This window comes from Medicago truncatula, chromosome 4 (assembly GCF_003473485.1).
Source record: "Medicago truncatula cultivar Jemalong A17 chromosome 4, MtrunA17r5.0-ANR, whole genome shotgun sequence".
Taxonomy (NCBI): Eukaryota; Viridiplantae; Streptophyta; class Magnoliopsida; order Fabales; family Fabaceae; genus Medicago; species Medicago truncatula.
In genome coordinates this window covers 33,590,018-33,602,616 of record NC_053045.1, presented here as the reverse complement: position 1 = coordinate 33,602,616, position 12,599 = coordinate 33,590,018, and the positions used below count along the sequence as shown (strand labels likewise).

Genomic DNA, 12,599 nt, shown 5'->3' with positions numbered 1-12,599 from the left:
GTAAAAATGATCCATAACCCGTTGAGGAAATACACACCAATCCAAGACTTAATAAGTTTTCAAAGATTGCCAAAAATAGTACAATGAATTATTAAATGATCTATAGTTTTCTATTTATCACATCCTGAAACACATAATTGATTGTCGTTGGTAATAACACCTCGCCGCACCAAATTATCCTTTGTCGGCCATCTATTACGAAAGAGACGGCATGCGCAAATAGAAACTTTCAAAGGAACACTTTTAGACCATTTCCTGTTTAATTAGTTAGTATAATCCTTTGGAGGGCTGCACATGGGTCGGACCGGAAAGAGTTACAATAAGTCACAAATATTAGCGTTTTTTGCTTTCAAATGATAACAAATCAAACTAACCATGATTATATTTTTCAATGAAACCAACAATATAACAAACAAATATAATCTAATTTTTTTTAATGACACCAAAAACAATCTTTATTATAGAAAAAATTATTGTTTAAAGGTATAATTGGATTAATGAAAAAGATACACTCTTATATTTTGTTACACTTTTTAAATGATAAAGGAAAAAAAATGGATATCTGTGTTTGTTGCACTTTTATTTTAATATTTAAATTTATTATTATCTATTTGTTACAATGTGTTATTTATATTGAAAATTGAAGGTATTTTTGAAAAGAAAAAATCCAACTCAAAAATGTCGAAAGTATTGATATAAATATAAAAATATAACGAAGGAAGAAAATTTGCATTTCTTGTCCAAAAAAAAAAAAAATTTGCATTTATATTGTAACCACAACCCTAATCCTAATCCGTTTTCTATTTCTCCCTCACAACAGTTCATCCTCTCTTCTAGGGTTTCTTTCTCTCCAAAATTTTCACCCTCAATCTCGCAAGCTTCTTCACGTTCCCAGAGCATCATCTTTTCAAATCGCAATGACGCCTCCGGCGAAGCCAATGCGACCACAACATGAAGGCAGCGGCAGATACTCGGAGGATTCTTCGACTCCTTCCAACAACCTATATGTTGCGAATCTATCGCCGGACGTAACAGATTCCGATCTGATGGATCTGTTCGTTCAGTACGGTGCTCTCGATAGCGTCACATCTTATTCCGCTCGCAATTACGCTTTCGTGTTCTTCAAACGCATTGATGATGCAAAAGCTGCTAAAAACGCTCTTCAGGGATTCAATTTTCGTGGCAATTCCTTGAGAATTGAGTTTGCTAGACCGGTTCGTTCTCACTTTTGCGCTCTCTTAATTTTCAATTACAATAAGGATTCATGTATTATTATTTATATTTATTCTAATCTACTTCGATTACTCTTATTACGATTATTGAATTCAACGTTTTGGTTAATTTTGTTTTCAATTTTCATCGTTTAATTTGCCTACGAAATTGCTTGGCTTGAATTCTCGATTTCTAATCGCTCAAATCAAATCTTCTTATACGTTTTTCGGTACTTTGCTTCATCGATGAAACCTTGAAGACTCGTTGTTCGTGCGAGTGGTTTTTTATGGTGAATTATTAGGATATGTATGGTGAACAGTGTCATGATTGGATTGGGATTTAGTGTTTTTACTGAAATTCACATTGAAATACAAAAATTAACGTGATTCTGCCAAACACACCCCGGAATTATAATCTAAAGATATACTTAGCAGCGTGTGATTGATTTGAAATTTACGATACGCAAATTTATAATATTCGCAGAACTTTATCAATGTTATCGTGAATTTGGATTTGTGAAAGTTGCTGGTCTAACTGGTTGTAATTAGCAATCTAAATCTAACGCTATTAATTAACTAATAGATCCTTTCAATGTAAGAGATTCTGAAAGCTTGTTTTTGTATTAATTGGTTTATTAAGACAAAGATTACTTTGTGAAGTTTAAGTCCTGCCTTAATTCTCGAATTCATTCACGCCAAAATTATGCAGAAATCAATTTCTGCCTTGTGCCAACGAAATGCGTAATGAATTCATGATCATGAATGTTGTAATTAGTATTGCGCAAACAGTTTCAAATAAACAATCAAACAGTGTTGCGAGGAGATACCTTCCGCTCAAATTGCCAAAACATCTGCAAAGCAGTAATCGATTACGTGAAAATATATGAACTTTGATTAAGTTAAGCGCAGGGACGGTAAATTTTAGTTATAAATCGTGTAGGGTAAACTGTGTTTAACGCCAAAAAAAACTGAATTAAACCAAGTTTCGCCTCAATGAAATGTTGTGAAAAAAATGATACCAATATATTTGATTAACAGGGACAAATTATGGAGATGAAGAGTGTGCATTTTATTCTAGGAGATTGGAGTAAAAATTAGAGAAGATAATGCAGAGCATAGGCAATAGTGCTTTTATTAGTAATAAGGCTTATTTAGAAAGAAAGAAAAAAAAAACGCATGATGCAGATATTACGAAAGTGTACTTTTTGAGGTAGTGAAACTGCTTCTTATCTGATGTGGAAACTACGTTTCATTTCTCTAAATAATTTCCCGTTTGAGATTGTACTGCATCTATCTTTGCACTATTACAATAATAATAATTTCCAGAGAACATGCGTTTCTGGAAAACTATCTCTGTTACCACCGTCAAAACCAATCCTAGTCCCCTCAAAAAAAAAAAAACCAATCCTAGTCCTTCTAATGATGTAATGTAACGTGAATGAAAGTAAAGTTAAAGACAAATAAAAATAACACAGTTTCTATTTATCCATTAATAATAATACCAAATCTAAATAGCAACCTGACTAGTAATTATAAGAGACCCCATTTATAGCCACGTTTAAATCATCAATAGTAAAAGGTGCCTTTGGTGGTTTCCGAACAAGACTTGGGAATCATTCATGGAGCTGCAAATACGTTACAGATGTAAATACTAGACTACCAGTAAAATGTAACAAAAATAAAATAAAGATTACTGGTAAAATACAAACTCAATGTATTATAATTTTAAAAATAGCATTGGACATAGTCCGTTGTTCAAACCAGAGATTCTAGTTCTTAAGTTTGTCCTACTGTTTTTTTGGCAACAAAAATAAAGTAAAATTGGACCGTAATTTAATTCTGTTGCTTTTCAAATCTATGCAGGGGCAGTTTTTTGTACTAGAACTTAACCTTGGATATTTTAGTTCTGTACCGCAAATGTTGTTTTCACAGAAAATAAATTCCTTTACACTGTCATATGAGTAATGCTGAAGAAGCAACTTGACTTCCTTTTTCATATGAGTAATGCTGAAGAAGCAACTTGACTTCCTTTTTCTACTTGATTATAACAATAGCAGTTATAGTCTTTTTCTACAGAATTTATTTGTTCTTGGTCACCTCAAGATATGAATTTCTTTTCAACAGTTTGACTGTTAAGTCCAAAATAGGAGCTGTCAAAATTAAGAAGTGGTTGGTGCCTTTGAATAGCTTGAAGCAAAAATACAATACAATTTCCTTTTAGTATTAGCAGATTGTTTTGATTGTAATGTGTTTGAATGTAGATGCTAAGATATGTATATTTCTTCACGCGTGTGTTTAACCAAAAATGACGTTATTTCCAGGCAAAGACATGCAAACAGCTTTGGGTAGGTGGCATTAGCCCAGCTGTTACAAAGGAAGACTTGGAAGCTGACTTCCGTAAATTTGGTAAAGTTGAGGATTTCAAGTTCTTCAGAGACAGAAATACTGCATGTGTTGAATTTTTCAATTTAGATGATGCTATTCAGGCAATGAAAATTATGAATGGGAAACATATCGGTGGGGAAAATATCCGTGTTGACTTCCTCCGATCAAATTATGCAAAAAGAGTAAGTTTGTACTTTAGAATGCTGATTTTGTTTCTTGTTACTCAACTTCCGTATATTAATTACTTCCTCCAGTCCCAAATATAAGAGAGAAAGTTGGATCAACAAAAATTGATGTACCTGGTTTAAAATTTGGACCAGATGCATCAACTTTTGTTGACCAACTTTCTCTTATATACTGGACCAGATGAAGTAGTTGCTTATTTTACTATAAATATCCCGATGTCTCAGGGCAGGATCTATAATTTCAATTTGGTAACTGGGGTGTGATTCTTTGAAAATGATACATACTGGAATGCTATTTCTTGCAATAAATAATTCATATATGAGTGAACTACCTTTTGTGAAGCTTTTCACATTTTAAAATGGACCTTGGTTGCTTTTATTGTAAGGTTTGTCTGATTTGGTCAGTAGTGTTTTGGATGTGTTATATTAGTGTCATTCCAATTACTTTTCGTCGATGTTTTATAGAAATTTGGTGGATTCTGTGTTAGGTACTGATTCTCTAACATTAGTGTGTGACCATTCCACTAACCCCAAGGATTACCGAACAAGTTGTTTCTTTTCATGTTATTTTTGCTCTTCTGTATGTTTTTCATACCCCCCTAATATTTCCTTTTCTGATTTCTGTAGGATCAAGGGCTTGATTATGGGCAATTTCAAGGCAAAAGCTTTGGGCCTTCTGATTCTTATTCTGGACATAAAAGGCCACTGGTGAGAATACTGTACAATGTGCATCTAATTGGATGTGTCTCGCATTAGTCCGTTTCATCTTTTGTGATTGCCTTGTTGGATGTAATGTGTTGGGATTTGAAGACCATACACTGTTAAGACTTGCATGCACCTATTTGTATATTGGCTGATGTTTTCTTTATGCTGGTATCTTGAATTTTTTTAGTTTTTACTTATAAAAACTTGTTCCATGTCAACAGAATTCACAACCTCTAATGAGGAGAAAGGGTGACGGTCAACCCAATAATATTTTGTGGATCGGTTATCCTCCCAATGTTCAGATCGATGAGCAAATGCTCCACAATGCCATGATCCTATTTGGTGAAATTGAGAGAATCAAGAGTGTTCCTTCAAGAAATTTTTCATTTGTTGAATTTAGAAGTGTTGATGAAGCCCGGCGTGCAAAAGAGGGTCTTCAAGGGCGCCTTTTCAATGATCCTCACATAACAATTAATTATTCTAATGCTGACCAGGTACAAGGCAAAGACTACCCTGGCTTTTATCCTGGAAGTAATGGGCCAAGACCTGATTTATTCCTAAATGAGCATCCATATCGACCTGCACAAATGGATTTATTTGGTCATAATCGTCCTATGATTCCGAATAGTTTTCCTGGACAATTGCCAAGTGGTGGTAATGTTGGTCCAAACATACCAATGCGGCCTTTTGGTCCTAATGGTGGTCCTGAATCTGTTGTTTCTGGCCCTGAGTTTAACGAGAATAGTACACTACACAAGGGTCCAAACTGGAAACGGCCATCTCCTCCTGCACAAGGGTTGCTTTCTTCTCCTGTACCGGGTGCTAGGCTTCCTGCAAGATCATCCTCTGGTGCATGGGATGTACTTGACATAAATCATATTCCAAGAGATTCTAAGCGGTCAAGGATAGATGGTGCATTACCTAATGATGATCCTTATGCAGGGAGGGGTATCCTTGGTTCAGCAAGCACGAGGATTACAGGTGGAGTACATGCTGTCCAACCTGATCATATATGGCGCGGACTTATTGCAAAAGGAGGAACTCCTGTTTGTCGTGCTAGATGCATCCCTGTAGGGAAAGGGATCGGGACAGAGCTGTGAGTTTAATTTTATCTGTTCTTAGTGTTTCAATTTAATTTTGTAAATATGGAAGAGGACTTTTCTTCCAATAAGTTTATTTCTGCCGACTTTTGCATTTGACCCCTCCATCCCTATTTGCTGGAAAAGTCACTTGTAGCAAATGGTATATCATTAGCATAGGATATCTTTTCTAAATAAAACAAACATGTAGGTTTTAACTTTTATGAATTTTATTCGGTTGTGCTTCATGCTAGCTTTTCTCTTATACATTTGTTCTTCATTGTATCATTAGGAAGTATACAGTATGCCGTTCTTATTGCTCCTTTTTTTTTATTTTTTCTGAAGAAACTATTCATATTTTTTTTGGTAAATAAGGTAACCGACAAGCTCTGTTTTTTTTTCTCTCCAATATAAGTGATTGGCCCTTAGTTCTTGGAAATGGGCCCATTTGCTTTTTCCTTGAAAACTGTCTTACGTAGCAGTCAAAAGGTATACCTGTCTCAAGGTCTTGTTTAGAGGCTGTATTGAAGTTTGTTTTGTTCATTTATTGCAGTCCTGAAGTTGTGGATTGCTCAGCTAGGACGGGATTGGATACACTCGCAGCACACTATGCTGATGCAATTGACTTTGAGATTGTTTTCTTTCTGCCTGATAGTGAAAATGATTTTGGTTCATACACTGAATTCCTACGCTACCTTGGTGCAAAAAATCGTGCTGGTGTTGCCAAATTTGAGAATACAACTTTATTCTTGGTGCCTCCTTCAGATTTCCTGACGGATGTTCTGAAAGTCACCGGACCGGAACGTCTATATGGTGTCGTTCTCAAGTTTGCACCAGTACAAAGTGGTGTGCCCGTGCACCAATCATCACATTTGCCTGTACCGTCAAATCAATATATGCAGCAGATGCCTCCTTCACAGGCTGAATATGATATGAATCCTGCAAAAGAGGAACAAGTTTTAGCAATGAATTACAACCGAATGTTGCACGAGGATTCTAAGCTTCCTGCTAAACAAGTATACCCACCTACAGGTGGGCCTTCTTCAGTTCAGCCTGCAGCTTCGGACTATGCTCTAAACACTGCTGCTTCTGGGTCTCAAGCTGGAGTTGCATTAACACCTGAGCTTATTGCAACTTTAGCTTCTTTTCTGCCCACAAATGTGCAGTCACCTGCTATTGATGGTGCTAAGTCAGGAGCAGGCTCCTCAACTGTGAAGCCTCCATTTCCTCCTGTGGCACCTAATGATGGAAACCAATCTCAAATATGGAAACAGGATCATCAAATTGCGGATCAATCCATTCATCCATCTCAGCAGTTTAGGAATATGTATAACAGTCATAATGCTCATCATCAGCCTTACCCGCCAGCATCAGCTCCTGGCCACACTGCTCAAGCGTTCTCTGGCAGTTCTCATATTCAAGACAATGCTGTTAACCAGCAACAGCAAGGAGTTGTTTCATCTAGACTCGTGTCTAATTTTGTGACACCTACTCAAAGTGGACAGGTAGCTGCATCCCCCCATTTCAGTCATCAGTATCAGGCTGAAGTTCCCCCCAATACTCAGAAAGGCTTTCCAGGAAGTGATGTCTCTGTTTTATACAATTCTCAGGCTTTCCAGCAACCTAATAATAACCACCATCCTTTCCAGCAACCTAATAATAACCCCCAGCATTTCCAGCAATCTAATAATAACCCCCAACCTTTCCAGCAACCCAATAATTCTATTGCCTTATCTAGTCAAGTTAACAGTGCTAATCCTCAGCATCAGCCTGTCATGCAATATACTGCAGACCAAGTAAACTCAAACCCTCCCATCCAACAACATCCTGCCTTTGGAGTTGGTCAAGGCCCCCCAGAATTGGAGGCTGATAAGAACCAGAGATACCAGTCAACATTGCAGTTTGCTGCCAATCTTCTACTCCAAATACAGCAGCAGCAAACACAAGGAGCACATGGGCCAGGAGTTCAACAATAAGAATTGTTTTCTGTAAGTAACACCCCATAATTGATTCTTTTGAATGAGTGATATAGTTTATATAACATCCCTGCCATTCACTTAACTAAGCTGTACTTTTTAACATATAGAAATTGTGACCATATTTATATTTTTCTCCCAGAAAGTTCACTTTCTCGTTACATACCTTGATACACTTGGTAGTGTAACTGATCTGCGGGCTCTAAACCTGCGTCATGTGACATGTAAACCATATACTTAAGTAGTATTGAATTCTTAAGTATAAGAACCTACAAAGACAAATTAAGCACGTGTAAACAATTAGGTTTGGTAGGCAGTGTTGGGGTCCAAAGCTTTGCATGGAGGATCTTAGAACATTTTACTTGGTTTGCATCTTTTCGCCTGTACTTTTCCCCAAATAAAATATTTTGATAGTACTGTCCTTGTTAAAACTGTTGTCAACCTTACCCAAGTTTCAAATTTCAAAATACTAACTCTATTAAAATCCCTCTGGTATTCATATAAATATAGTTGTATTATAGTTCTGATGGAGTGTAGCAAGTACCGATACACCTGCTTATTTGTGCTGTCAGAAATTCTATTCAATTTCAGCTTATTTGTGATTGATACATATATGTTAAGCTTTAAGTTTCGTCACATGCTCTGTTCTTTTTCTTTTTGTTGTATGTCATATTGTCTCTGTTTTTATTATTGCTGTAGTTTACCTTCTGGATTGAATGTGTTTCATAGATAGCAAATATTGTGACAAACTCTTGAACATAGCTCTATTTCACATGCATGATAATTCGTTTTGCTTCTAAGTTTTGTATCCCATTATATTTTATCAATAGTCTGTGATCTCTCTTTTTCTTTCCTCTTTAGAAGGTAGTTTTTAGGGTTGGAAATCCAATCACCCCCTGAACTTATTTTACTGTGAGGGGTTATTTTCACTATGTAAGGATCTCAAATGTGCTTCTAAAGATTATGTGAAGATGACTTGCTCTAATTAAATCTGTATATTGTTTACTACCTTCCCATCTAACCATAACTAGGGATTGCTTGACTGAGCCAAAAAATTTGGTACCACATTCCGTTGTGGATCCCCGCTAATTTTCTATGTTTCCATCGTTATTTTAACTCCGATAATTACTTAGGGGTTTGAAAGGTATAATAATGTGAGGATTATGACCCACTGATGTTTTAGCAACTCTGAATTTAATCCTAATGAGTTTTCCAATTTGGTTTAGAGATTTTTTCAACCGATGCCAGTTATTTTTAAACTACGAACAGGATCTTTTACGGAAATCTTCCTATCCGGATTTTATAATTTTAATGGACATTTCAACAAAACTCATGTGGTTAGTCTCATTATTGCAATCTGTGTCTCTGGAATGTGCAAAATTACCTCTTGCCTTCTAATATTAAACTTTTGTTAACAAGACTAGAGCCTATCCTTAGGAAAAGTCAGCCCTTGGATTTCATTTGTTTGCATTTCATAATAATGTTTTAAAAATATTCGGAATTTAATCGGATTTGTTGCAAATATTGAATTGAATGTGCTTTCATGGTTCAATCAACCCTGATGGCTTTGTTTAATGAGACATGGGAACAAAATAGAGCAAGAACACATGCTAGGTCTAGTTGGAAGAATTTTACAGCAGAAAATTCAACAAGATGACAATAATGCTGAACTACTGTAAAATATATTTAGTAAAACTGCTTTAGATAGTCGATTATGCTTTCCCTGTGAAAATTAACACCCAGTTTAAATAGACTTAATAAAACTTAGAAAATAAGAGTGTATTAGACTGTAATAATAGTACTAATGAATAAATGAATAAATATATAAATAAGATGGAAATTGCTCCTCATGTATGTTGCCATTCAATCCTTTCAATTTCTTCATGTTAATTCCATGTTTGTATTCGCGTCTTCTAGGCCCCCAGACACTCGTTTTTTGTAACAGTAATATGGCCCCTAGATGCGCGACAACCCACTGCACAACCAAACATATGCTAAGTATCACCAGTTCAGGGACAATTAATGCATGACTAGAACATTCGATTTTAATGTTCCATTGATTTGCAAGTATTCGTGCAAAATTGTTATCATTTTTTTTATTCGAGACGTGTCGGACACTAAAATGCGCGCGTACTTCTTGTAGTTGAGATCCGAACTTTAATTTGTCACGTTGTGGAAGTCTAGTCCCTTCCATTAGATCCAACTATCGTTGAAATATCATTCTATTAAGAAAGAATTCAATGCATGAATATTAAAAGCATGTTTTGTTTGTTAAAATGAGCAAGGTTTACAGAATTTAGTGCTTCTGGGTAATTCATCCTTTATTGCAGCGTTGGAACGTACAGTCTCTGCTTCCAAACTGTCCTTAATAAAGTGGCGCAGTGATAAATACGAAAATTCATTTCAGAATTAACTATTTTAGATTTGAATCTTTAATTCTTTCTGACAGCTAAGCACCAAAGATTTTCTATTTTGTTCTTGATGTGAATGAGTCATGTGTCGTGCGCACAATTATTAGAATGAGTGCATAATATATGTGGGTTCAAACTTCAAACATCCTAAATATTCACCTTAAAAAGATGAATTTTTACCCGCGATATTACTTGACCAAAAAAGGAGAAAAAATGGGTACATAATAAACACGTTTGCATCTAGTGCTGTAGTATTATTAATCTTAGTTACTAGTATGGTGTATATATACTAAGGGAAATGTTTACATGTGCAAGACACCGTTCGTGTATCAAAAATAGAAATTTTGTATTTAAAATTGTGCTAATTTATTTTAGTTTATTTAAAAATTGATTTTTTTTTTTTTAATAAAACTTGCTATTTGTGGAGTCTTGTTGCTAGTAGTTTGAGTGTTTGACGCATGTTAGCATTTATAACGTAATTCTATGATTTTGTATTCAAGGTAGACCTAATTAATGGAACTCTTTCAAGTCTTAGATATAAACTAAAGTTAAAATCTATTTAGTTTAAATTTAAATTAAATATATTTTGATTTTTTATTTTAATTTTTAAGAACGTTGGGAGTATCATATTGTTTATCGTCTGCATTGGGGGATTTAAGAATTCTCAATGTTCACCAAGTAAATGACCAACGTTTATTCCACGGACAAAAATGTCGATGTATAATGGTTCTACGCGTTTCAACATAATTATCTCTAATTCATCAGTAATTTTACTGTTTTACTTTGTTTTATTTTCTTTTACTCAATTTTTCTTACATTGTTTTATGGTAAAATGGTTTCTGCGTAACGGGATTAATTTTTTAACTATTATTGACAGGTTTGCAAAAAATCATCATCATATCCTAAAGTTATCGTTAATTTTGACTCTCAAATGGACGCGTAGGCAATGTGTGTGGTTAGAGAGACGCATGAAAAGCTAGCGACAGAGGTGACGATGATTTGACGAATTCAGCAAGGATTTCTTTAAATTATTCTCATATTAGGATCTTTTAGTCTTTTTCTTCTTAACATTTGTTTTATCTACAAGCTATAAAATTGTAAGGTTTTTTGACTCAATTGCAAGGTTGGATTATGATTTTTGTTTCTGTTCGATATACGCGTTGTATTTTTTCCATCTCAAACTTGTACCGACGTGTCACTCAGTTTGTTTTTATTTGATTGTTAAAATTTGAAAAAAATGACAAGTGTTGTTCAGAATGTATCAATCAATATATAGTAGTACTAGTAGAGTATGAAAATCAAGTTGAAAGTAACAGGTTTTTTTTGTTCAATGAAAATAAAAGGACAAGTGGTTCCTCTTTAGTGCGCTTTGGTCATCTCCAATGAGGTGCTTATTCAGCAGTGTACGTTGAAGTTTGAACATGTGTTTGTTGGTTAGTTTCAACATAATTTAATTTTTTGTTTTCTAAAAATTAATCACGGATAATGTTTATCACAAGTGTATCTAATTCGCACAAATAACTATAAGGCTAATTTATTTGTTTTTATAAAAATTAATTACGGAATCAGTCATATCTATTATATCTATTAATCTAGGCTTAATTACACTTTTGGTCTTCGTGTTTTGGCCTACTCACGAAACTGGTCCTGCCCTTTTAAAACAGAACAAAACGGTCTTTCAATTATCATTTTTGTTGCATTTTTCGTCCTACCCTCCATTTTATTCTCCAAAAACGCAGAGAAATTACAGTTTTAGACCTACCCCCATGAAATAAATAAGGAATAAAGCACGTGGGTACAAAGAATCCACTTTATTCAACACACTAACCAAAAAAACCCTAATTTCTCAGATATGTTTTAAATTAGGGTTTTTTTGGTTAGTGTGCTGAATAGAATAGATTCCTTGTGCCTATATGTTTTATTCCTTATTGATTTCATGGTTGAGCATATGGGTAGGTCTAAAACTGCCTAAAATTGTCATTTCTCTGCGTTTATGGAGTTTGAAAATAGGAGGTAGGACGAAAAATGCAACAAAAATGATAATTGAAGGACCGTTTTGTTCTGTTTTAAAAGGGCAGGACCAGTTTCATGAGTAGGCCAAAACACGAGGACCAAAAGTGTAATTAAGCCATTAATCTACTAACAATGTATAAAAATTGAAGCACAACAAAATTTCATAATCGTCCTTATTTAACTCATGATATCTTTAATGTCGATATTTTAAAAATAGTTATGCGTTTTTAAAATTTTATTATATCGACTATCACATATCGTACAAAAATATATTTCTGCATATATAAACATATAAAATCTTCGATAAGTGCGACTTAAATATTTAACGGTGTTTTAAATATAACTTAAAAATATTTAATAAACACACTATATTTATGTTGATATTTTAAAAATAATCATGAGTTTCTAAAATTTTATCATATCGACTATATATATGTATATAAAAATTTGTTTTTCAGATGTCTCTTTACCTCACCTTCTAGCTCTTTTGTTTTTCTTTTTTGGGATTGAAACCCTATGTTTTAAAGAAAATAAAATAAAATAAATAAAATAATCTTAAGAACCGGTTTACTCATTTTCGGGTCTATCCGGTTTGAATGATTAATCTATTTAGAGGGGTGTATTGGATTAGGAT

General features: G+C 34.4%; 1 protein-coding gene across 2 annotated transcripts; it reads left to right on the top strand.

Annotated features, from left to right (window-relative positions):
* The first annotated feature begins 778 nt into the window (after positions 1-778).
* On the top strand, positions 779-11,150 carry LOC11412967 (flowering time control protein FPA). Of its 2 annotated transcripts, none has more exons than XM_039833755.1 (6): positions 779-1,214; positions 3,533-3,778; positions 4,409-4,488; positions 4,704-5,582; positions 6,119-7,553; positions 10,830-11,150. In XM_039833755.1, the coding sequence occupies exons 1-5, from the start codon at positions 918-920 to the stop codon at positions 7,539-7,541; spliced, it is 2,925 nt and encodes a 974-aa protein (XP_039689689.1). In that variant the 5' UTR covers positions 779-917; the 3' UTR covers positions 7,542-7,553; positions 10,830-11,150. The 2 variants fall into 2 exon arrangements, with proteins under 2 accessions (XP_039689689.1, XP_003606822.1); XM_003606774.4 differs by having other exon boundaries at positions 4,409-4,489; positions 4,708-5,582.
* The last annotated feature ends 1,449 nt before the right edge of the window (positions 11,151-12,599 follow it).